This window comes from Phocoena sinus, chromosome 15 (assembly GCF_008692025.1).
Source record: "Phocoena sinus isolate mPhoSin1 chromosome 15, mPhoSin1.pri, whole genome shotgun sequence".
Lineage (NCBI taxonomy): Eukaryota > Metazoa > Chordata > Mammalia > Artiodactyla > Phocoenidae > Phocoena > Phocoena sinus.
Genome location: NC_045777.1, coordinates 88,052,305 through 88,076,907, shown reverse-complemented (window position 1 = coordinate 88,076,907; position 24,603 = coordinate 88,052,305). Strand labels below are relative to the sequence as shown.

At 62.4% G+C, this 24,603-nt stretch overlaps 1 protein-coding gene and 1 long non-coding RNA gene across 11 annotated transcripts; one reads left to right on the top strand and one right to left on the bottom strand.

The window, feature by feature from the left end:
- On the bottom strand, positions 1-19,384 carry PDGFA (platelet derived growth factor subunit A). Of its 10 annotated transcripts, none has more exons than XM_032605996.1 (8): positions 19,258-19,276; positions 18,005-18,134; positions 16,486-16,582; positions 11,722-11,826; positions 10,090-10,277; positions 4,395-4,521; positions 3,825-3,893; positions 1-2,012 (listed from the first exon to the last, which is right to left on the bottom strand). In XM_032605996.1, the coding sequence occupies exons 2-7, from the start codon at positions 18,065-18,067 to the stop codon at positions 3,838-3,840; spliced, it is 636 nt and encodes a 211-aa protein (XP_032461887.1). In that variant the 5' UTR covers positions 18,068-18,134; positions 19,258-19,276; the 3' UTR covers positions 1-2,012; positions 3,825-3,837. The 10 variants fall into 10 exon arrangements, 9 of the variants coding, with proteins under 9 accessions (XP_032461887.1, XP_032461885.1, XP_032461886.1 ...); XM_032605994.1 differs by lacking the exon at positions 19,258-19,276 and adding an exon at positions 19,055-19,177; XM_032605995.1 differs by lacking the exon at positions 19,258-19,276 and adding an exon at positions 18,530-18,689.
- Positions 19,385-22,007: 2,623 nt separating this feature from the next.
- On the top strand, positions 22,008-23,781 carry LOC116740537. The gene is made up of 2 exons (XR_004345891.1): positions 22,008-22,845; positions 23,442-23,781. It is a non-coding gene; the product is annotated as an uncharacterized LOC116740537 (long non-coding RNA).
- Positions 23,782-24,603: the final 822 nt, after the last annotated feature.

The window sequence follows — 24,603 nt, the reverse complement described above, 5'->3', positions numbered from 1 at the left end:
TTTCTGCGCCATCGCTTTAATGGACAGACCATTCATCAGATGGCTTTGCACAAAGAAAAACTGAGCAGTGTTCTCAGCGTCTCACGGGACGTAAATACACAGATCACACGTTTATACATCTAGCATCAGACACATATCCGCAGCACAGCCTCGAGCAGGCGCAGCCCCAGGGCGCCAGCCACGGGGCTGGAGGCAGCGGGCACCCCTCACAGCACCTGCGCAGGGGGCGCTCCCCTGTGGGGGGCCGGGGCCACGCCACCTGCGCCCACCCCCACCCCCACGCGCTCTCGCTGAAAGGCGTCACGCTGCGGCCAAGGCCACACCTGCAGATGCGCTGAAGGTGCTCCTTTACAGAATCTCCATGAACAGGTGAACCCCGGGGACACTATCACCAGAGATGATCCCACGGCCACAAAGGGATCCTGACGGTCTCAGGAGCCCCGAGGCAATGAGGACAGGAGCAGTAGGCCGCGGGCGACGTAAGGCTGACCGTGTCCACCGGTACACGCCGCGCAGACACCGCGGTCAACGCGCTCCGTGGGGTCAGGTCTTCCTCGTCCACTCGGCGTCCGAGGGGATGCACGGCTCCGCCTCCGCGAGGCCACGTGCACCAGCAGGACAGCTCCTTTGGCCGGTTCCCGTAGCTTCTGGAATCCCACGGGCAGGCCTGGGATCACCGGCCAGCCCAGGACGCTGTCATCTCCCAGTCATCACCCAGAAGCTCCAGCACCCAGGCCACGGGCCACGGGCCACGTGACAGACAGGACATGGACTCGGCTACGCAACTAGAAAAACGTGGCCACAAATGCTTTTCACATGTATGCATTTTGTTGGTGGGTTTTTTTCCTTTTGGTTCAAAAAAAAAACATGGCAGGCTCTCAGGTATATAAAACTGGTAATATTAGACAAAAATACAAACTTCACCTTTACAAAAAAACAAAATCAAAAAAACAACACACACACATAATTTCTGTTGAATACACGTAAAGCGTAACATCTTACCAAAAATAAAGAGTTTAGGTTCTGTCCAAACACCAGCGGCAGCAGCAGGGAGCAACCCTGGGCAGCCACTCCGGAAAGCCACATCCCCAGGCCTGGCCGCAGCAGGTGGGAGGGACTCAGGGCAAGAGGCTTGGGGACGGCATGTGATTGGTTCACGCAGTTCTCTCGAAATGGCTTAAATTAAAAAGTGAGTAAAGTGGGGCAAGGAAGAAACACGTGAAGGCAGAAGCATTTAGGAAATGATGCATAGGTGGGTATACCATGTTTATTTTAATACATCTCATTTGTTTGCATCCTGCTAGGAAAGGTACCGTCCCACCGTCCTGACTGTTACTGCAGCCTGGTGTTATCGGTGTAAATGTCATCCGAGAGATAATTAAAAAAAAAAAAAAAAAAAAAAAAAAAAAAAAAAAAGCTAGGCAAAGAGTAGAAAGGAAAGCTTAATAATCACTTTATGGTGTAAAAAAAAAATCCACTTAAGGCTCTCAGGAAGGTTTCTGTATAGACTTAAACACTACAGCAAGGAGATGTGGTTTCCGAGACATTCCTGGCTCCTGCGTGCCCCTGCAGAGCCCGGCGGCATCCGATCGCAGCCTTCAGAAAGCAGGCTCTGTGTCCTTGGCCAAAGCACCTGTGACCACCCTGGAAAGAGATCCAGTCTGCCGAGACGTCTGTCACTTCCATCCCTCGGGGCGTCCCTCCATTCCGGCAAATGTTTAGATATTTTTGCGAGTGAGTTTTGTTTGTCATGTTTCGTGGTTTTGTTTGCTCTTTTTTTTTGACAAGGAAGCTTCTTATTGTTTCACCGAGTGCTACAATACTTGCTTTGATGTCACATAAACAACGTATACTGTCTCTTTGTTCTCCAGAGTGTGCGTGGAGACAGTTTTCACGGAGGAGAACAAAGACCACGCTGGCAATAAGCACCGTACATAGTAGGTTCAGGAATGTAACACGCCATGTACATCCGTGTCCCGGAAAAGGGCTGCTGGCTGATCCTCACCTCACATCTGCAGGCAGAGGGGAGAGACAGACGCTGAGAGGCCACGAGCACACACACCACTGAGTGACGCCGACTGTGTGAAACATTTAAGCCAATCAGGGGTGTGCACGCACGCACACACACACGCCTCGTGGCAAGTCGTAGGATTCAGAGCTTTTATTAAAATTTTCAAATCAAATATGCCTCATCACCCTTTTCTGTAACATCCTGACCAGAATTGGGACTAGGCTCTTGGGATCTCACAGTACACAGCTTCATAGCAAACCCCATTCTCCCATTGTACAGATAGGGAAAACTGAGGCCCAGAAAGGTTCTTATGCCTGTCTCCTCACCTTCTTCTTTCTTCCAGCCTACAGCTTGATGTGATTTCTGGAGATCCTGCAGCCATCTTGGGCCATGAGGCAACCCTGAGGATGGATGCCACCAGCAAGACAGAGGGGTCTCTGTGACCAGGCAGAGCTACACTGAGTTGAGCTAAGAGCAGCTCTTCCTCGCCCTGCGTCGCCTGTCTGTTGCTCATCCCAGCACTGGTACCACCACATGCCCACAGCCTGAACGCTAGCAGGGAGGCAGGGACGCCTGCCCCTCCCTTTGGGTATCAATCATCAGCTAGCCCATGGAGGCTAAGCCCAGTGGTCATAAACTTGGCAGCACAGGCAGGTATAAGACCAGCCCCTGCACCACACCCTGGGGACCCAAAAGCCAAGGCTGAGCAGTCATTTTGGGGCTGCTTCAAGATCTGTCCACGTGGACCTTTCCTCCCCAGAGGATCCTCCTGAACGGACGTGACCTGCGGGCCTCAGAAACTCCTGACCTGGCAGCGTTCTGCAGTCACACATCACTCAGCTGGAGCCTGGGCTCCCGGGCACCCGTCTCCAAGAATTCCTCTTACAACTATTTGCTTTGGATGCCATGGGCTCCCACATGCCCCGAAGAAAGGACCAGGCTCTGCAGAGCCAGACAGGCCAACACGAAGGCTTAAAACTGCCTCCTCTGTGGTTGCCCACAACCACTTTCTCCTGGGAAGCCCCTCTGAAAGACCACCTTTCCCAGGCCCCCTTACAGCAGAGAGGTGGCCAATGAGATAAAAGCAAAAGTCACTGGGTCCTTTCACCATTGTCCCCAGTCCCCACCATAATCTTTCTTCCAGACCTGGAGTGTAACGTGATTTCTGGAGCTTTGGCAGCCATCTCGGGCCATGAGGCAACTCTGAGGATGGACACCACTCGTCCTGGAAAGAAGTGGGTCCCTGACGATACCCTGAGACTGCCATACATGCTCTGGTCTCCCTACCTTATCTCAACCCTTGTTTCTGGCATGTTATTAGCAGCCAAACACAACTGCCAACACAGTAGCCAACAGCCCTGTACGTTTACAAAGCATTTTCAGACAGGATCTACTCAGCCTTCAACAATCTTCATCTGTAATCCCTCTAAGCCTCAGTTTTTTCATCTGTCAAAGGAGGTGGGTAACCTGTCCGAGGTGATCCCAGCGAGTAAACGTCAGAGCTACCCCACTGCTGCTCAGGGAACCCAGATCACTCCGCTTGTGTGATGCCTTTGCCTCCCCAATCAACAAGGACCAAAGCCAGAGCAGGGGCCCCGGAGCAGGAGGGAGCCATGGGCCAGGTGTCCCGAGCAGCGGGAGGGGAGGGGTTGGGGATGGGAATGCGGAGACCCGCAGCCCAGCCAGACAGCAGAAGCTCACAGACGATCAAGGCCAATCAGGGCGCGCCCTCGCCTTCGGGGTGATTCACTGAGTGATCAGTGGCTGCGCCTCCCACCCCGGGACTGCGGCATGGCCGGCGGCCGGCTCCTACCTGGTGGACCGCGTTAGGTGGGTTTTAACCTTTTTCTTTTCCGTTTTTTACCTGACTCCCTACGCCTTCCTGTTGACAGAAGGGCAGGAAGGGTGAGAGGGCCTAAGGGAGGGCTGTGGGGTGGAAACTGAAGCCGTAAATACCTGGGGTGTTTGTCTTTCTGTAAAACAACTCGATGGCGCTGGCACGGAGACACTTCCTGGTCCCCTCAAGCTGGCCCAACACGGCGGTCACGACGCCGGGCTGCTCTGGGCAAAGTCTGCCCCAGGGGAGGCCAGGACCCTGACTGGCAACGCCGCGGCCAGCGCCCACCACCCGCCGGGGACAGGGCCCTTCCTCGGCCGCATCTCACCGCTCCCCCCACCAGCTGGGCGGGTGACTGGACCCGCAGAGTGGCCAGACCTCCCTCCCTCCCCATCAGGTCCCAGGCCACAAGTGCAGCTTAGTAAACGGGCCTTGGCTACAGCCCCCGATCCCGCCTCCCCCCACCCACCCACCGAGCCCGCCGGACGTGGCCACAGAAGCCAGGCTCCGGACCCTCCACTGCAGCAGCAGGACAGCGCCCCTTACCCGCCTCCTCTTCCCGGTGGCCGGGGCTCGGGCTGACGCTCGCACACGTGCATTCCAGGTGCTCCTCCAGCCGCACCTGCACCTCTTTTAACTTTGGCTTCTTCCGGACGTACTCCACCTTGGCCACCTGCCGAGACAGCGGCCGGCTATGGACAAGCGCATGCGGCCCTGGGAGCAGGGAGGTGCCGGGCCCCACCCGGGGTGCGAGCAGCCCGACTGCTGACCTCTGAGCTCCTCCCAGTGGGAAAAGCAGGGCTATCGGAGAGAAGACAACGAGCTTCGGTGCAGCATTTGCGGTTTGGTCCCATGTTTTGTTTACTATTTATTTATTTATTTGGCTGCGCCCGCGTCTTAGCTACAGCATGCAGGATCTTTTAGTTGCAGCATGTGGGCTCTTAGTTGCGGCACGTGGGGTCTAGTTCCCTGACCAGGGATCGAACCCAGGCCCCCTGCATTGGGAGCATAGAGTCTTAGCTACTGGACCACCAGGGAAGTCCCTGGTCCTATTTTAACTTAAAATAAACCTAAAGGGCTCACACACGAGAAGGCCCGAAGGGATGCACTCAAGGTGGGAGCTCTGGGTGAAGGAAGGTGTTTGCGCCCACGTTTTAGGGACTTCTGGGACAATGTGTACTTGCCTATCAGCAGCCAAGGAACAGGGCTACTGCTCGTGGTCTGCGGCTCGGGTGTCACCCTCCCTCCTATCCACCCCGAGGCCCGCGAAGGAGCACACAGCCCTCAAGGCTCACAGGGAGGCTGTCGGTCTGGATGCAGATTCTGGCCTGTCATAGACTCCAGACGAGAACCCCTCGGCCACCCAACGTGGGGCCGGGCCCAGCCCTGCAGTCTTGCCCGGGTCCCAGTTCCCGGGATGGCCCTCAGGGACACCCACTCCACCCCTCGCTGTTCTCCCGGGGAGACAGGCAGGAAGGGAGCAGAGCCCACCCAGCATTCACCCTGGGCACATGGAGGCCCCGGGGGAGCCTGGCTCGTGGTCCAGAGCTGGCTAACGTGACCGGGACCCCGGGCCACGAGCAGAAGCCCCCAGCCCAGGGACAGTCCTTCACAAAGGGCCTGGAGGCCAGAAGATGGGGGACCCCCGGCCAGGCCCGGCGTGGCCACGTGGCTACACCTTCTGGGCACCTCCCCTGGTTTCCTCTGCGGGGAAGGTACGAGGACCCAGGGCCCCAGGCACGGGGGCGGGCTTGCCACCCACAAGACAGACCGGCCATGGGACCAGTGCACGGTCCGGCGGCGCTGTCCCCCGTGGGCCCCTTGGTGAAGGGCACACGACACCAGCTGCTCAAGTCTTTAGAGAAAAATCTTGTTTTTCTTATCAAAGAAAAACAAACAGGAATTTATGGTGGCACCTGCTTCTGGGTATGCAAGGATTCCAGGCCGGTCTGGCACCTCTGTCTGGCCAGGAAATGGCTACATTTCTCCCCCCAAGAACACGCTGTGAGCATTAAATTCTCAAAAGCGCCCTGCACAATAGCCAAGGCCACAGATCAAGATGCTGACACCCTTGGGACCCCATCCCGTTGCCTCGGGCCCCAGACCCATACTGGAGCCTATTGGGGCCCCACATCCCTCCCCTCCTTCCCGCTGTTTGTCTTGGGAGCCTGGGCTGCACCTGAAAAACCTGACATTCAGATTCCCCACCACAGAGCTGCTGTGTCATGAACACCCCACCCGCATGTTCCAGGAGCAGACCCCCAGGAGACGCCATCCAACAATGCCGTCACCCTTCCGAGCATGGCCTTGAGTTCCTGCCGCTCACTGGCCCCCCGAGCTGGGCTGCTATGAGGCAGGACGCCCCCAGGAGGGCCAGGGAGAGCCACGCCCTGCAGGGGACCCCCCCAGATTATCAGAGTGCCATCCAGAATAAACACCAGCATCTGCTGAACCCCACGTGCCAGGCCTACGACACTCACAGCTACCCTGAGAGGGCATAGCAGCGGCTCGTTTTACAGACGGGGAAACTGGGGCAGCATGAACAGGGCTTGTTTCGCCGGAAGGAGACCTGGACTTGGAACCGGCAGAGGCCCTGGGCTCACCGCTTAGCCGGGGGGACACCCTGAGTCTACTGGGTGAGGGCTCCGGGGCTCCACGGCCGACAGACCTCGACCTGGCTCACAGGCAGGTGGTCCTCCTCCAGGCCCGGCTTAGGGGCCACAACGGCACAGAGAAAGCGACCCAGCTCCAGGGCCTGAGGCCGATGGGCAGGGCCCCAGAGGCATGCCCACCTTCCAAGGTGCTGGCCTCCCTGACCGCTAGGGCTCCCCCCAGGCAAGGGTAGGGCATCCCTACCCACCAGAGGGGAGGGACTCAGGGGCCCTTTACCTGAGACTCACTGCCACTGCCACTGCTTTCCCCCCAAAGCCCCAAACCAGCTCCCCAAACAGCAATGGCTAATGGGGCCCCAGCTGGGACCTCCCACCCAAAGCGACCCCCCAGTCCAATACTGGGCGCAGAGACCCATTACTGGACATCCCAGGTGGACACGCCAGACCCACTTTCCAGAAGCCTGAGGTCTAGCAAAGCAGAGCTGCAGACAACCACCCTGGGCATGACCACACAGCTGGGTCCAAGCTTCTGGAGGCCTGGCCCATGGGCTGCCCTGAAAGCAAATGCAGCCCACACTTCCACCGTGTGAGGGTCTGGAGGCTCGCCCGTAGGTGGGGACATGGCTACTCAGAGCTGCTCCTTCACCCCGAGCCACTGCCAGCCCATCCCGGGGTCTGCACCGCGGGGAAGACACCAAGCGCTGACCACATTGAGCAGAGAGCAGGGAAGTCGGCCCCCGGGACCCCTGCCCACCTGGCGAAGCTGGAGGGTCTGCAGGGGTGCCGGGGCCCGCTCCAGATGCCACCCCGAGGGCAGGCCCTGGAGGTCCAAGGCCGCCATCGAGCTGTGGGCACGAAAAGCCTCATGGAGGTCACGGTGGGGAGCTGGGGGGCGGCCATCGACCCCAGCATGTCCTGACCCAGGGCCTGGGGGCTGCCTTCAGCTGAGGACACCTTGCGCCATTCGGCCACCTGGGCCTCAGGAGGGCAACCACTCCCGACCTCACCGTTATCTCCCTTCAATAAGGGGCGCCGCTGACCGTGCATGACCCGGAGGGCGTCATCCCTACCGACCCCCAGCAGCCATCACACCGCACCCAGCCTGGGGTTCCCAGGGGCCCCCTCCCTGCTCGGCCTCAACCCCGAATGGAACAGGAAGGGCTCCTGGACAGGCTGGGGGGCCAGGCCAGCCCCCACAAGGGGCCTCCTGTTCCCACTGGCCTCTGCCTCCTCTCTGCCAGAACCCCCAGTGTCTGGGGCTGGATGTTTTCCTGCCAACCTTCGGACGGGTTGGCAGGGAGGGGATGCCTTCCCTGAAGAAGGAGACGGAGGAAGGGGACCGGGTCTGAGCGGGGCAGGGCCCCCGACGTGGAGCCAGGCTGCCTGGCCCCTGACTGCAGGACTGAGCCCTCTGGGCAGACGGAGGCCCATGGGGGAGCCCCGGGCCTGTGCCCAAGCAGAGATGGACCACCCATCCTCACCCACTGTGCCGCTAGGATCCCCGAGGAGCTCTGCACACCCACCTGCCCTCAGGGTGGACCAGGGCAGAGAGGCGGGGTTAATGCCCATCCCAGGACCAGACACGCCCTGGTCCTCACACTGCGGGAAGCCGGGGTGGGAGCAGTGGGGGATCCCCAAAGGCTAGAGCCCCCAAGCAGAGAGCCCCACTCCCTTCCCGCTCCCCTGTGCCTCCATGCCCCTGTCTCACGCCCTAAGGACAGGCCCCAGAGCCCACCTGCAGGACAATCTAATCTTGGGCACCCCACCCCCATGCCCAAGAGAGAAAGACCTCAGTTACCCAGCTTCTTGGGGCTCATAAGACCCCTCCAACACGCCACAAGCGAGGACCCGCAGACCCAAGGAAGCAGAGGCGGGCTGGCCGGGCTGGCGGCAGAGACCCCACAGGCAGGGCGGTTAGACCTCAGTTTCCTCCTTTAACTGAGGAAGAGGCAGCAGCGGGGAAAGCGGGGATGCAGTGCTGGGCTGGGGGCCCTACCGCCCGAGTCTGGAGCCCTGAGGCGGAAGCCGGCGCCCCAGGCAAGCACTCCAGGGGCAACTCGGCCCCAAGGGGAGCGTCTGCCTGAGACCGTGGGGCAGCAGGCCGCAGAATTTGCTTACTCAACACCCAAAGCACGCAGAGGACCAAGTCCCCAAGGTCAAGTGAAGTCCCAGTTACAAGTCTAAAGTGCTTCCCACGTGCCAGCTACAGGGTCCTTAACCCCGCACCTCACTCGGGGGCCAGCGGCCGGCTTGACAGGCCTAGACTCACTGACTCACAGGGGATCTGAAATCATTCCTAGTGGAGAAATGAATTCTACTGCACCCCACAAGCGAAGGCCTCATTCCAGGAAAGATGGACCCCCTGCCACTGTAGGCCCAGCTGAGAGGGGGCGGGGCTGCTTCTCGTGGAAGGTGCCAAGTCCACGCCCCCAGGGTCACGTGGGATCATGACCCACCCAGAGCCAGCTTCCAGCGGGGGGCGGGGGGAAGGGGACAGCCCCTCCTCTAGACAGGCACCCCCCCCCCCCAGAATTCTCCAGCCTCAGCCACACTTCGGAGAAGCCAGGAGACAGTCTAGAAGCCTCCCTCCAACCCTGCCCGTTGGAAAAGAGAAAGACTGACACCCAGAAGCAGGGAACCTTGCCTCCAAATAGCAAGGCCAGCTGCCCCCACGGGAGTTCCACAGTCCCAGAGCCTGAGTCCCAGCGCCTCAGACCCATTCCACACGAGAGGCCAGTGCAGCCAGAGGGGAGCAGGCGGAGGCCAGGAAAGGCTTCCAGCCACCGGGCCAAAAGCCAGGCCCCAGTCTGGCTGCCCAGTGACCCGAGGAAGCAGAATCTTCCCCAGGACTCAGCGGAGGAGCTCCTGGACGTGTCATGTGAGCCTGACCTTTGTGCATGCCCCCGGTGCTGCCCTCAGAGGTCATCACGGCCAGCCCCCTGCCTGGGAGAGGGCTTCATGGCAAGCACTGGCCATGTGCTGGCTCTCAGGGGCCCCAGGAGGGCGGCGAGGACATCCAACCCAAGCCATGGGGCCTGTGGGTCTCCAAGCAAGAGTACGTCCCCCCGCAACAGGGGTACGGCCTGGCCCCCAGCACCTCAGCACTCCCAGAAGGACCCTTCTGGCTAGCACTCCACTGACACACACGTCCAGTGGAACGGGGGCACCCTCCCAGATTTCAGATGGGGACGGAGGTCCAGCATGGCAGGCAGAGCGCCCGGCCCCTCGCCTGAGCCCCCCCGACCCCCAGCCTCCCCCGCCACCAGGTCCCACCCCAGCGCTCCCTTCCTGTCTCCAGCAGGGTGAGGCCCTGAGGGGACCACCGGCCCCTTGCCGTGCACCATAGCCCCCACTGAAGTGCCCGTGAGACCTCTCCAGGGCCTGGAGGAGACGTCAGGCAGCTCCCAGCTAAGTGGCTGGACACCTCGCAAGACCCGTTAGTGAGGCAAACAACTGCGTCACGAGATCCAAACTTGCTTCGCGTGACCGACCATGACCCAAGCCCCGGCTCCACCCCCCGGCCTCGGTGTGCCCGTCAGAGAAACGGGAGCGTCCTCCGGCTCACCAGCATGCCCGGCCGCCCAGCTGGGTGGGGCTACCCCTGGGGCCGGGGGACATGCCGAGCTCACCTTGACACTCCGGTGGTGGACGCGGGATGGTTGGCACTTGACACTGCTGGTGTTGCAGCAGCCGGTACAGCGCTTCACCTCCACGCACGGGGGCCAGATCAGAAAGTTGGCAGACGTGGGGTCCACCTGGCTCCGAGGTATCTCATAAATGACCGTCCTGGTCTTGCAGACTGCGGGGATGGCTTCCTCTGCAGAGGCAAGAGCCCGCTGAATGTTCTGGAAGCCCCAGGGCTGCGGCAGCTCCCAGGGGCCCAGGCAGGAGCATCCCCATGGGCCACAGCTTCCTCCAACAGGGCCTGTCACACAGCCCCCGGTCCAGCAGAGGCAGACAGACCCCAGCCCCCAACGGGTGCACCCGACCGGCCCAGAGATGAGCAGGGGCTTGAGGGCCAAGGAGGGGAGACCCTGGGGAAGGGGGCTGTGGGGAGCCCACCCTGGGGGCGGAGGGCTGAAAATCCCCCAACACCCCGGGGGCTCACACAGCCCCTGCAGCCAGCACGGAGCAGGGACAGCCGCCTTCACCCCAGTGCCAGGGGGCAGGGGGGCGGGGGGGGGCGGTGTCTCAGATGCCCCCACCTCCTGAGGGCCCCCTCCTCCTGCATGTACATCCTCAGTGGCCTCTAGGGACGAGCCACCGAGTCAAGAGGGCTGGGTGCTGGGGGGGAAGGGGCTCCACGCACAGCGCCCACCGGCTAGAGGGGCCTGGGGAGTCCAGCCAGGCAGGGCCAGAGGTGGAGCCAGGGCCAGGGACCTTCATCCAGCCCCAGCTCTGCTCACAGGCACTCCTTTCACCTGCAGCAGAACAGGCCTCCATCGAGGATCCTGCAGCCCTACCAGAGCACCTGGCCTTGGAGACGGGAATATACGTTCACAGCGGCAAACGCCATCCGGGGAGGGCCCGCTGGCCTCAGCTAGGGATCATTTACCCACACACCACGCCCAAAGGTAAAAGCTATAAAATCCATATTCTTGGAGGAAATAAAGCTCGGACAGAGGGAGTCACGTGCCCAAGGTCACACGGGGGATGGGCAGCAGTCGGGACCCACAGGTGTCAAGGGAGTGGGTGGTCACACACCCTCCAGCTGCGCCCCTGGGGCAAGATCTTCCCTCAAGGCTGAGCCTGAGGCTCCAGGAGACCCCCACCAGCTAATCACTCCTAAAGGGACCAGGCGGACCCGGGGTTGCTCTGCAAGAGGGAACAAACCCTGCATGGGGGCCGGGGGGCCAGGTCTGAGTGGGCTTGGGGCCCTGGGAAGGGCCCACCAGGCCCAGCACGGCCGTCCCCACTGCTCTGCGGCGCAGCTGGGAGCGCAGTGAGCTCCACGTTACGAGCTGGGAATTAAACACGACCCGTCTTCCAGCGAGGCTGTCTCCAGCGCAGGCCCCAACAAGACCGGGCACTTCAGGAATTTATGACGGCTCCCCCCTCCTGGAAACTCTCGGCCCAGGCCAGGCCTGCAGCAATGAGCAGGGAGGAGGGACGCGCACGGGACCCTGAGCAGGCTGTGCCTTTGTTTTACAGAGAAGAGAAGGGACGGATCCCCCGAGGCCACGGTTGGGGGAATGGGGGAGAGGGCAGGCCCCAGAGCCCCTCCCGCAGCCCCCCACCAGCCCAGCAGTCCTGGGGCTCACCGATGCTTCTTCTCCTCCGAATGGGCACAGGCCGCTTCTCCAGCGCATGCTTGGCGCCATGGCCCCCGTGGGCTCTCAGGCTGGTCTCCAAAGGCTCCTCGGCCCCTGCAGGTAGAAACAGGAGATAGCGACCGGCCGCCCACACCTGGGCACCCAGGGTCTGTCCAGCAGCACGTCCCTGCCCAGACCAGACAGGGTCCCTCCACACCCACAAGGGAGGCTTCAAGATGTGCACAGGATGGGACTCCCAACTGCCGGCAATGTCCCACCCAGCCCCGCGCAGCTGACATGAGGTCCCCAACACACGTCACCACGAAGCCGAAGCCGCAGGCCAGTGGGGAAGGGGCTGCAGCCGGCCTGCCCCACGGCTCCTCCTCAAGGAAGCGCAGGTGAGGGCTGAACCAGGTAAGGAGGCACCCGAGGCCAGCCCTCCCTGCCCAGGAGACCAGAGCCGACGGGCCTGCTGCTGCCAGCTGGACAGGGGACCTTGGACAGCGGGCTGGACGGAGGACCAGCAGGGGCTGCTGCCGCGACCTGTGCACTGCACGTGTCTCCTCCCCCACTGCCCTCACTTAAACCAACCCTCGATGAGCATCCTGGCCTTCGAGGGGCGTCGGAAGCAAGGCCAGACTGGGCCTCAGCCAGACCCCACTGGTCCCTGAACTTAGCCCACTGCGAGGAGGAGGAGGACACGAGAACCGGGAGTGGGGAGTCAGGAGTCTGGGTGCCTGTCGGGGGGACACAGCTTTCAGGAAGGAAAGTGCTTTGCCATCCAAGTATCTAAGGCCTGCAGAGCAGCGGCCTCAGAGCCAAGGTCACAGCTGGGCCTAGTCCCCCGGACTGGCTACAGTCCCCTCGGTACGCACACCACCACCCTCTCTGTCCCCAGGGCCCCCAGAAAGGGGGTGCAAGAGACACAGTCCTGCCACCTGCCATCTGGCCTGACTCAGCCCAAGGACAGCGCCTGCACCTGGATGAAGTGGGTTCCACTTGACCTCCCCACCCCAGCCTCCAGACCCACTGGGGGATCTTCCCACTTCTCCTTTCTGTCACTGCCTCCCCCATAGATACCCAGGGGCAACAGGTCCCGAGAAGGCACACCCCAATAGTCAGCAGCTGCACAAAGGTTCCCCCTCTTGCCACCCCCCCACCCCAAGAAGCTCCAGTGGTATCCTGGCCACCAGCTCAGACCAGAGGCCCCCTCCTCGGTGCCCGGCCCACCTAGGCCTTGGAGACGGTCCACACACCCGCAAGTCCGGAACCTGCACTCATCGGAAACGGAGCGCAAACGGGGCACACGCGGTGGGAATGCAGAAGACACGCCTGCCTTGAATGCCGGCGTCCGGGAGAACCCAGCTCTTCCCTCAAAATGACTCAATGTTCCACTGCCACTAATTTTTTTTGAGACCCAAAATAAGATCAGAACAGAACTACTCATGCAGTAAGAATTTCCCATCAACCAACTGTTACAAGAAACATTTTTTCATGAAAAAGTGACATTATGAGTCATGTCCTGGTGGTGGCCATCTTGCCATCGCCAAACCCAGAAGCAGCTGGTCCATCCTGAGCTTCTAAGAGAAAATGGAACGGCAGCAACCCGGGCTGCACCCCCACGCCTCACTCTAGCCAGGCGACAGCCACCTCCTGGGATGTCCAGGCACCCCGTGTGCAGTAGGTGCTGCCACTTCTTCACCGCGGAGGAAACTGAGGCCTGAGACGTGGAAGGACAAGCAAGGCCAGTGGCCGGCAGGAGACCCCGCGGGCCCGTGGACAGACCCAGACCGCCTTCCGCCCAGGCCTCTCACCCCCCAAAATGAGCAGAGAAGACACAGCCTCCTCCCAGTCCATCGACTGTCCTGAAACCTGAACCAGGGACTCCATCTCAGTCAGGAGTAGAAAGAGCTCCCGGTCAGACAAGCTCAGCCACTGCCCCATCGAGATGGGTGGTCTGGAAGCCCAGCTCGGACCCGCTGACGCGGAGGCAGCCCTCTGATTTACGCAGGTTGAGATGCAGCTAGTGGGGAATCCCAAGAGAAGGCCACGCGTGAATCATGCCCTAAAACTGCTCTCAGAACAGTTAATCAACGGCTTTCCCTTCTGTCTGTTATGCACACACGTCCAAAAGGATGGGGAGCCGTCCTCCAGCCATCAGTCCTGGAGGAGCGTTAATGGCCGAGACGGGATATTTATGTATCGGTTACTCAATGACCACGGGCGCCGGGCCAGGCCGCTCAGAGAACAAAGCTCCCAGCTCCCGCCACAGCTCCGCTGAATGGCCTGCTCTCGGCACACCCGACACACAGGCCACAAACTTCACGCTACCGGCCATTAGAAGACCACATGCTGGTCTCTCCACCCAAAGGCCACACGTGAAAAACCAAATGCCCGGTCCTCGTGCACGCTTGCAACTCGCAGGCGCTGGCACAGGAATCCACCGCCTCGGGGCCTCCAGCGCGGCTCCTCACCTGTAAAATGGGAACAAGGTCCGGCTACAGGGAGGAGGCCACGCCCCCACCTGCCAATCATACAGCCCCGCCCACTTGGGAGGAGCCACTCTGTTAAAGGAGCCTCTTTCCTGCTTCCTGGGCATCAGCCTGGAAGAGACCCCTTCAGAGTCACAAAGAAGAGTAAGGACACCCAGAACAACGGGTCTCCTCCGCACCTAGCCCCCTCCTCACTGACCCCACACCGGCCTCTGACCGGACCTGGTGGGGAGTCCTGGGCCTGGAGGGCAGCTTAATCCTCCAAGAAATGACCCCACAGCTGTTTGCAACCTTTCTTTCCTAGCAGCCAGCTCCGTTTCTACTCTTCACGTTGAACGGAAACAGAAGTCGGGGAAGAGACACCCCCCCGACAACCCCGCAAAACAAGCTATAGAAGCAAACAGCTCGGGTCAGAGCTTCCATATCTGTGAAAGGGGGACTGACCAGGATGAAGGAGACCCACTTTGGGGTCTGTATCACAAAGGGTCCCAGAGGGGCATGGCTGCTGAGCAAGGGAGACCCTGAGGCCCCTCCAATGTTCTCACCCCCAAAGTTTCCCAGGCACTAGGAGTCCCACTCTCAGACCCCAGATCTTCTGACGGGGCGGGGGGGTGGGGGGGGGGGAGGTGATCCACTCTCTCCACCCCCTGGGGCAGGAGGGAGCCGGGCTCCCGAGGGCTTTTATAAGGGGGCAATTTGAAACCAGCCCGGAGAACCGGCTGGTGCACCCTTACTTTTTCTGTCTGGACCCTCCAAGGAGGCGGTGGACCCAGAAGCCCCCGGGTCAGGAACGCTATCAGCGTGACCCCAGAGCTGCAATGCTAAAAGCATTCATGGGTGGGGGGTGGGGGAGAGGCGGGGCTGCGGTGACCAGAATAAGAATGGCCCCAGCAGAAAGCGAATGGCCCATTTCCCAATGGCAACCCAAAGCTGGTCCTGCAAGGAGGCCCAGCCTTTCCGAGGCCTCTGTTCTGCCAGCCAGAAAAAAACCCTCTCTGGGAGCCAGTCTCCCCACTTTCCCCAGTCCATCAGGGAGCAGCAAGACGCAGGCAAGTGTTTTCCTCGGCTCACCAAAGCCAAATCCTTCCCCCCAGGGTTACACATCAAGGAGCCAGATCAAAATGCCCCCCTGGCCCAACTCTGATCTCCAAGTGAAATTCTACCCCCTTCCTGATAAGGATCACCCGAAGGATTTCCTGGGTCAAGAAACTACAGAAACCATCGCCCTCGCTGGAAAATGGTTTTGGCATGAAATGAAAATAGTTCAGGCCTCTCCACCACCATAATTAGGTACAAATTTCCAAATGACTAGACCATGTGATTTTACTTAATTCCCCCGCCGCCCCCCTTTTTCAGAGTAGTTTGCAGTGAGAGAAAAATCTTCATTTCACGTAAAATTCTTCCACCCGACTCCTACTGGCTTCAGCAGCCCCATCTGACAAGTTCATCGGGGAACTCTTAGTCCCATCAACAGTAAGCTCTCCGATGTGAGCATCTCCCCAGCTAACTCACACTGGAGCTCCTGCCACAAAAACGTGGGCCAGAATCCTTGTCCTCTAGGAAGGGCCCACTGGTCCACACCCAAGCGCAACCACCCAACATCATCGGGCTCCCGGCCCAGCCAACCTGGGCGCCTCACCACCTTTGCCCACCTGGGGCCAGTACCCTGCCACTGCCACTCAAAAGAGCTTCCGGGTCCTCTTGTCGAAGAAACTGTTTTGTAAAGTGGCTCAGCTCCAGAGCCTGAGGGGGAGCCCCAAAATAGTCCCCAAACAGCAGATGTGTCCAAGGCGCGCCTTTTTATTGGTTCATGAAAACAGAAAGACAAGGGCCTCCTACAACCACAAAGGCCCAGCCCCACGTCAGGAGCGGGGCAAGTTCGCGGGGATGACAAAGGGGCCCAGCCGGGGGGCACCGGTGCACGCCTACCCGACCGGCGCCCGGGGCCTGGGCCGCACACCTGGCCGGGGCGCCGGCGCCCTCTATGCGGCTGAACTTTCTGTGACACACTGGGCATTTTCCTTAAGTGCAAAAACAATCCCTGGGCGAGCGAGCAGCCCTCGGCCGCCGCCGGGAGAGAAAGTGGTGATTGGAAGAGAAACTCCTGACTCATCCGCCTGGGCTTTTATGGCCCGGGATTGGATTCTGACCTTTCGGTGCGCTCCTGCTCGGCGCCCGGCCCGGCCCGGACGCGGGAGGCGGCGCGGGGCGCACATACCGCCTGCCCGCCTGCCCGCCGCCCGCGCCCTCCCAGCGCGCCGAGGGAAGGGGCGCGATTTACCTACGGAGTCTATCTCCAGGAGTCGCTGGAGGTCCCGGATGCTGTGTATCTGACTGTGCGCCAGCCTCTCAATGACCTCGCGGGGGATCTCGGCTTCCTGCAAGCAGAGCAACACGGTCAGCGCCCCGGGCCGCCCAGAGCGCCTGGTCCCCGGACCGAGGTTGCCCCGCCCCGGCGCGCGCGGGCGCCTCGCACGCAGGCCGCCCGACCCCCAGCCCGGGCCCTTGGAGCCTGAGGCCGGGGTGGGGCAGGGTGAGACTCCCATTTCTCCGTCCCCAGCCATGTCTGCCCTTTGCAAAAAGAAAGCGCTCCCCACCATTAAATTAAAAAAAAAAACCACTCGGCCCCTCCGCCCCGGGGTGTCGGTTACAAGAGGTCTGGGGCAGAGAGGGGCCCAGGGAGTTGCTGATCTAACAGTGAAATCAACATCTAGGAAGATCAAGTTGAAATGCGTCACGGATGGGCGACGAAAGTCACGGCAGCCCTAACACTTTAATCCACCCTGGGGCTTAAATTTCACACCCAGAATCCCGGGCCGAACCTGCGGGGGAGAGGGTCTCTCGTCTGCACACACGCGCACGCACACACACACTCGCCCCACCCCGGGCTCCGGCCCAGCCGCGGCCCTAGCGCCGACTAAGACGCCCCAAATCCAGCCACGGCTGGGAGGGGCTGCCAGGGAACTTAAGGGTTAATATCTATCTCTCACAGCTCCGGGTCCCAGCCCAGACCACCCCCACCACTCGGCCTCCCCACCCCCCCACCCCACCCCCCGCCAACCCCGCTCCTTCCTGCTTTTTAAAGGGAGTCGCGGGTAGCTGGGGGGTCTCAAGCACTAAGTTCCCACGACGGGGCGTAGAAAGTCATTTATCACAGCAGAGCTCCCGGGGATTCGGAATTCGAGATTGGGGGCTGAGGGTGGGGACGCGGGCGGTGGGAGGGCGAGGGCGCCTGGCCCGGCCCCGGCTCGCCTCGCTAAGCCACCTGTAAGCAGGCCCCGGGCGGGCGGGACTGCGCTGGCCCAGCCGCCCCTCCGGGCATGGGGACCGGGAACCTGGGTCTGCGGCTCCGCGCTGCCCACCCTGCCTGCCGGGGGCTCCCGCCGCAACCGCCCCTACCTGTTTGTCGGCGGCTCTTCTACCTTCCCTGACTCCGCTGGCTCACACACACACCCCCTTCCGCGCTCCCCGCACCCCGATGCTGCATTGTCCGCCGCGCCCCGGGTTTCCCTCCTCGGAAAGGAGCCCGCGCCCCCCGAAGTTTCTCCCCACTCGTCCATCCAGCCGCCACTCCGTCCCTCCACGGCAGAGCGACGCAACACGCTGGAAACTCACCAGACACACTTAGGCATGGCAGAAAATAGAACCCAGTTGGGAAAATTTAAAAATCGACCACGCTAGCAGAAATCAAAATGCGCTCTGCAGAGCCCCAGAGCCCGGGCTCCTCGGCCCGCGAGCGGCCGCAGGGGGCGTGCGCAGGGGGAGTCGGAGAGAGGACGGGGCGCGGGGGTGGCACCCACCTCGGCCAGGGCACTGGCGAGGTATCCGCAGCCGAGGAGCAGCAAACAAGCCCAGGTCCTCATCGCGTCCCGAGGCGCTGGCGGCTCGGCGGGGTGGCGAGGCCGCGGGGCGGGCGCTCCAGCCGGGCTCCTGTGGCGGCGAGATTCAGTACCATCCCTCAGGGAGCGCGGCCCGGAGGAGGGTGGCGCGGAGAGCAGGGAGCCGACGGAGCGCGCCAGGCGCGAGCAGCGAGTGCGGAGAGGCAGGCAGCGCCACCGAGGAGGAGGAGCAGGGAGTGCGCGCTCGCCGCGCCCGCCGCGCCGGGAGCCTCCTGGGCCGCCGGGTAGGGGGTGGGGACGGAAGGGGCGGAGGGCGGGGGCTGGGCCTCTTCCTTGGTGCGTTCCCGGTGCTGGCCGCCGCCGCGCTCGCTCCCCGGCGCTGGCTCTAGGAGCGACCAGGCCGGTAATTCTGCATATTTGCGGGCGTCAGCCCCGAAAGGGACCCCGGAGCGAGGCTGGAGCCGCTGCCGCCGCACCACCCATCACCTGTCTGGACACCCGGCCAGGCCCGGCGCGGGCTCGCGCTCTCCCTGCGGGCTGCGGGCGGCCCTGCGCGCCCGCCGCCGGCCCCGCGCTCGCCTCCGGCCTCCTCTAGTCGCCGCCGCCCGGTCGGGCACGGCGCGGCCCAGCACGGCGCGGCCCGGCGGCCTGCGTGCGCCCCTCAGCGGCGCGCCCTCGGCTCTGGCGCCGCGCTCCGCCCTCCGCCGGCCCGAGCTGGGCAGAGCCCGCGGCCGCTCCGCCTGGCAGCCGCCGCCCGCCCGGGGCCTCGCCGCGCGGGCCTGAGGGCGGGCGCAGGGCCGAGCCGCCGCCGCCGCCGCCGCCGCCGCCGCCGCCGGCAGGAGAGGAGGAGGGGCGCGGGCAGGCCCGGCTCGCCGGAGTTGTGCGGGCTCCGCAGGGCGCGCGTGTGGAGCCGGCCGGCGGCGGGGAGGGGGTTATAGCGACGCCGCCGCCGCGCCCCTCCCCCGCCCCCTCCCCCTCGCCTCCCCCGGATTCCGGGCCCACGACCCGCACCTCGGAAGCGTGCGGGGGACGCACGGGCCGGGCAGGGCCCGGCCGCCGCCGCCGCCGCCGCCGCCGCCGCCGCCGCCGCCGCCGCCGCCGCAGTGAGCACACACACGCGCTCACGCAGGCAGTAAAATCCATCAAGGCCCCGCTCCCGGCCCCGAGCACAGCCGCCGGGGCTCCCCGCGCACCCCTCCCTCGAGCTTGCCCACCCTCCAGTGCCAGCTGCAATCCTGCAGCACCGGACGGGGAGGGGAGGAGGCCGCCGCAGAAGTGCCGCCGTCGCCGGCTCGCCTCTCTCGGGCCCCAGCGGCGGCAGAGGGCAGCGCCCAGAACTGCTACGCCAAAAAGGGCAAAAGCGAGCCGGCCCCCGCCTCCCGCCCCCCGCCCCGGCGCTCCGGCTTCTTTCCACGGTTTGGATCATGGGCCCCTGCCTCCCCCTCTCCATAAAAGGAGGGGGAGTGAGTCTCTGGTGAGAGGTGGGGCGGGTTTAGGGGTGCGTCTGGGGCACTCACCTGGCGGCTGCCACGCGCCCCCGCCCAGAATCCGATGACTGGGGCGTCTGACTGAGGAGCCTCCACCCACAGTCCACGAGAGGAGAGCGCCCAGGTCGGAGGAGGGGGCTGCAGCGTGCCTCGTCCCCACCCTGGGACCCCTCATCCTCCAAGTCCCCGCTGCCTCGTGGAAAGCCGGGCGGCGGCCTGAGCCGGGAACTCGAGGGGTTGGAAGGCAAGGAAAAGAAAAGAGCCGCTCATGAGGCACCCGGGAGTCTGAGCCTCCCGCGCCGGGATCCGCTGGGCGCACAGAGCGCCACCTCCGGCCGCGGCGCCGCACAGAGCGATGCGGGGGAGAGACGCGAGGGAGGCCGAGGCCTGAACTGGGCCGGACGGCTGCCCCGCCACCAAAGGGCGATGCGCCGGGCTGGGTAGATTCCGCCTGCCTAGACCTGGCGGAATCGCACCCCGGCGGCGGGTCCCTCGAGGGGGCGGACGAGCCCCGGTATCGGCTAGAGGGGTGACGTGCCAAGCGACCCCGAACCTAGACGGCGAGGCCGTTAGAGGCGAGGAGACTGCGGAGCGGTGGGCGGCCGCAGGAGAATTCCGCCTGCCCTAGCCCTCCACCCCCACGCCCCCATCCTGTGGATTAGGCCCTTGCCCGCCGCGGCCGCCCTCCCGCCAAAGGCAGTAAAGGCGCAGCCCCGCAGGCGGTCTTTCATCCTCGGCTCCATCGGCTCTGGCATTTCAAAGGCGGAGTCCAGTGGGCGCTTGGGGGGCGCTCGCCTTCCCCCAAATTCCTGGGGGGAGGGGTGGGCCCCTCCTGCGATTACCAATGGGCCGGGGCTACCAGCGCTCTTCCACTGGCCTCCACACACCTGCAGCCCCCCAACGCACCTGCCTCGTCTACCGTAGCCCCACCTGCGACCTCCCCCCTCAAGCGCGCTTTCAGGGGTCAGGATGAAGGACGACCGAGGCAGAACTAGGGAAACCTTGGAACCGTTTAAAAGCACGTTAGAGCCAGCCCTTGTCCACCCAGGTGGACCTCCCTTGCTTCGGAGGGAGACCACTGAACGGTTTCTGGACGGCCGCCAAAAGCACACTGCCAGTACTCAGGCTGCACCCCGAGCAGAGCCCTCCGTGGCTCACTCATCCTGATTGCTGACTGCAGCACATCTGGTTGAGCCTCGGATTCCTCGCAGGCAGAGGGGACCCGAGGACACTTCTTTGGGGTGAAAGGACTCGGTTTGATAGTGGTTGTGGGAATGAAAGAGGAAAGGTCACCTTGTATTGCAGGGGGGGGGTGGGGGCAGGGGCCCTTCCGGCTCTAACCTCTGTACAGAGGCTCGCTGGTTCCTGGGTGTCCCGCCACCTTTGAGCAAACCTCGAAGGGTGATTTCCTCTGTGCCCCATCCCGGCCTGGCAATTCAGGGGCTCTCAGTTCGAGTTTGGGGCGGAGGGGAGGAGATCTGGGAACGCGGAAACGGGGGTGGGGGGCGCCTTCTACGGGAGCGCCAACCAAAGCTAGGCGGGGAGAGGGGCAGGCCTGGGTGCATCCACCACCGGGACTGGAGATCTGCGGGGGGGGGGGGGGGCGGCGCAGGCATCCTTCTAATCGCTGGCCGCTATTAAAAATAAAACCGCGGCGCGTCGTCATAGCGACAACGACAACAGCGGCTGCGCGAGGGTGGCACAAACTTGTGCAGCCGCGCGACAGCCGTTTTGGGGGGAGACTCGGGGCACGACGCGCGTTGGCGCACCAAGGCCTGCCCTGGGGTGGGACAGGGACCCCCAACCCAGCCCGCCCCACCCTCCCCCCGGATCCTCAGAAGAAACTGGCAGAAATAGATCCCTAGAAGCTGTTTCCTAGACCTTGGACTGTCTTGACCAAGAGGTCACCAACTTGGATGAGAACCCACGCACGCGTGGACTTCCCAGCCCTGGCACCTCTCCCCGACACCCCTCCCCGTTTCAGACTCTGGCGTCCTCATCTCTGGAGAAGGGGGCTAAGTGGGAAGGCGGTTTCGGATGCTCGGCGGGAGAGGGGACCTCACTCCGGAGGCCGGGCGCGTGGGGGCTCCAGCACCTGCCCCTGTCGGCGATCCTTGCAGCTCAGGCGCGGTCACATGCTGCTTTCTGTCCGGGAATCGAGTTTCACTTCCAGCCGCTATTAGGCGGTTCGCACGGTTCACTGCAAACATTTGATAAAGAGGCTAAATATACATTGGAGTCGGAGGAGGCGTGGGCGGCTGTGCTGAGCGCGTGGGCGCGGCGCTGCAGGCTCCGCCGGGCATCCCCGCCCAGGGCGGGAGGCCGGCTCGGACCCCGGGCCAGTTCCCCGCCCCGCGTGCGCCCCCCCAAGCGTGCGCCCCCCCCACCCGCGTGCGCCCCCCTCCCCGCCCCCGCCACACACACACACACACACACAATTCGGACCCCAGACCCGGGACACGTGACCCGGGCAGGCTGCGGGCGCCCCCAGGCCAGCCAGAGGGCCCCTGGCGGAAGAAGGGGGCGCTGCGGGGAGCTCCGCGGGTCGGGGTGGGGAGGTGCCGGTGGGCGGTGAAGGCGCACCTGGTTGCCCGGGATGTCCGGTCGCCCCCGGAGCCGGTGCTTCCGGACTATCTCGGGCGTCCCCGGCGCGCCCCGACGTGCCGCGGACCTATAATTAAGGTGAGTCAGGTGCTCCGAATAGGCGCAAAGGGGGGCTCCCGGCGCAGCTGGGGTAACTGTCTGGCCGTCTGCCCCTCGCTGCGTTCCCTCCGGCACCGCCCATGGGCCCCGCACCCTGGGAGGAGAGGGAAGGGCCTTGGCCGTTCCTCAGAGGTGGTGGGCGGGGGGCTTCAGTAAGGACCTGTCAGCCAGCCCAGCACTTGGTGGTGCGCAGCCAGCATTTCACCCTACAAGCCCCCCTCACCCCACTCCCGCTCTGCCCTGTGCAGTGCCTGCCTGGGACCTGGCACCAGTCGGCACTCCATTATTGCTCTCATTGTTTTCACAGTGAGAGTCATGACTAATATCTACTGGGCACCTCGGTCCCTGAGTGACCCCTGAGAGTGGAGAGCTGCCCCACCTCCCATTTGACAGATACCAGGAAGTCAGGCATTTGCCCACAGCCGCAGAACGCTGTCTGAGGTGGTCGCTCCTGGGCCGTGGCTGCTCTGGACGGGCTCTCCTTGTGCTCCAGAGGAGACCCTCAGGCCGGCTTGTCCTGCACTTCTCAGACAGGCATGCCGGATGATGTGGCCACCTGACAGTGAAGGCATCAGGACTGGAGCCCACGTCCACCTGATCCCCAGTCCCAAGGTGCTCTAGCTGCCCTCTGCCCCTTGACCTTGGCCTTGAGGTGGTTTGTCCCTGCACTGCCTTGAGTCTGTTCTCTCATCTGAAAAGTGGGGGCCGATAACCTTACCATGCCCGGCTGCCCCCCGCCATTGAGCCTCCTGCCCACGAAGGCAGCAGCCTTGCGCACACGTGCAGGGCCCGGTGCCCTGAGGCAAGGGCACAGCCGCCCAGCTGCTTTCGTCTGGGTGGTGCAGGTGGGGGCCAGCGGGGCGTTCAGACCCAGGCCTCTGCCGGGTGCCAGAGCAGATTTCAGAGCAATTTGTAATGACGAAACAGCACATTTCCCTTTATCTCTGGGCAAGGATTTCTTGGTTCAGGGCACTTAATCCAGGAGCAGCCTCAGCTGAGTGGGCACCGCTCCTTGAAGATCAAAAGTGCCGGGCGGGTGTTAATTAAGTCGTCATCTCAGGCCGCCCCAGGCCCCGGCTCGGGATCAGGCCTTTCCAGTCCAGCCTCCCCAGAAAGGGAGAATAGGCAGCCAGCAGCCCAGGAGGGCATTCTCAATGCTGATTTTAACTCTCTATTAAACATTTTTATTTTCCTTTTTCAATACACAGACAGCAATGAAGTTTTAAATAGCACATGAGCCCGCAGTCGTTTTGTGGCTATTTTGTGAATAAAGACCTAAGGGAAGGAGCACTGGGGGGGCTTCAGGAACCGACGCCAGATCTGGACTGTCCAGGACAGGAGCCACTAGCCACGCAAGGCCATCGGGCATTTGAAACATGGCCGGTCTGAGCTGTGATGTGCTGTTGTTAGTGTAAAACACACACAGCCTCCAGGACTTGGTATGAAAGTGAAGAGTGTAAAATTTCTCGTTCATAATTTTTACATTAATTACCTGTTAAAATAAGATTTTGACATATTGAGTTCAGTAAACTGTATGATTGCAATTAATTTCACCCGTTTGTTTTTCCTTTGTTTGATGTGTTTACTAGAAAATTTTAAATTCCGTGTGTGGCTTTAATGACGTTTCTACTGGACAAGGCTGGTCCAGACACCCGGAGCTCATATCTACTTGGTAGAGCTAAGCAGACGGGTGTGAGTGTAGGGGGCGGCGGGGGCGGGGGGCGCATGTCCTGCCCTGAAAATCCTGAAGGACCTGGAGACCAGCAGAGCTGGGGGTCTGCTCTGCCCACCCCTCGTTGCCTCATCTGCCATATGACCTTGAGCAAACTCTTTAGCACCTCGGAGCCTCAGCTGCCTCCTCTGGGTAACAGCCAACCCCAGGGCCACTTGAGGAAATATTCACTCGTTCACGCAACAGATATTCTGTGCCAGGCACTGGGCGTGGCACAGGGATGCAGCGCTAACACGATGCCCTCGTGGAACACACAGTCTCTTCAGGGAGCAATAAACAAGTGACAAGTAAGTGTACACTCTTCCAGGTCAGGAATCTGGGGTTGTCAGGAAGGCCTGTTTGAAAAGGAGCCAGTGCGGGGCTTCCCTGGTGGTGCAGTGGTTAAGAATCCGCCTGCTAATGCAGGGGACATGGGTTCAAGCCCTGGTCCGGGAAGATCCCACATGCCCCGGAGCAGCTAAGCCCGTGCGCCACAACTACTGAAGCCCACGCACCCTAGAGCTTGCATGCCACAACTACTGAGGCCACACACCGCAACTACGGAAGCCCACGCACCTAGAGCCCATGCTCTGCAACAAGAGAAGCCACCGCAATGAGAAGCCCACACACCACAATGGGCTTTATTTAATTAAAAATAA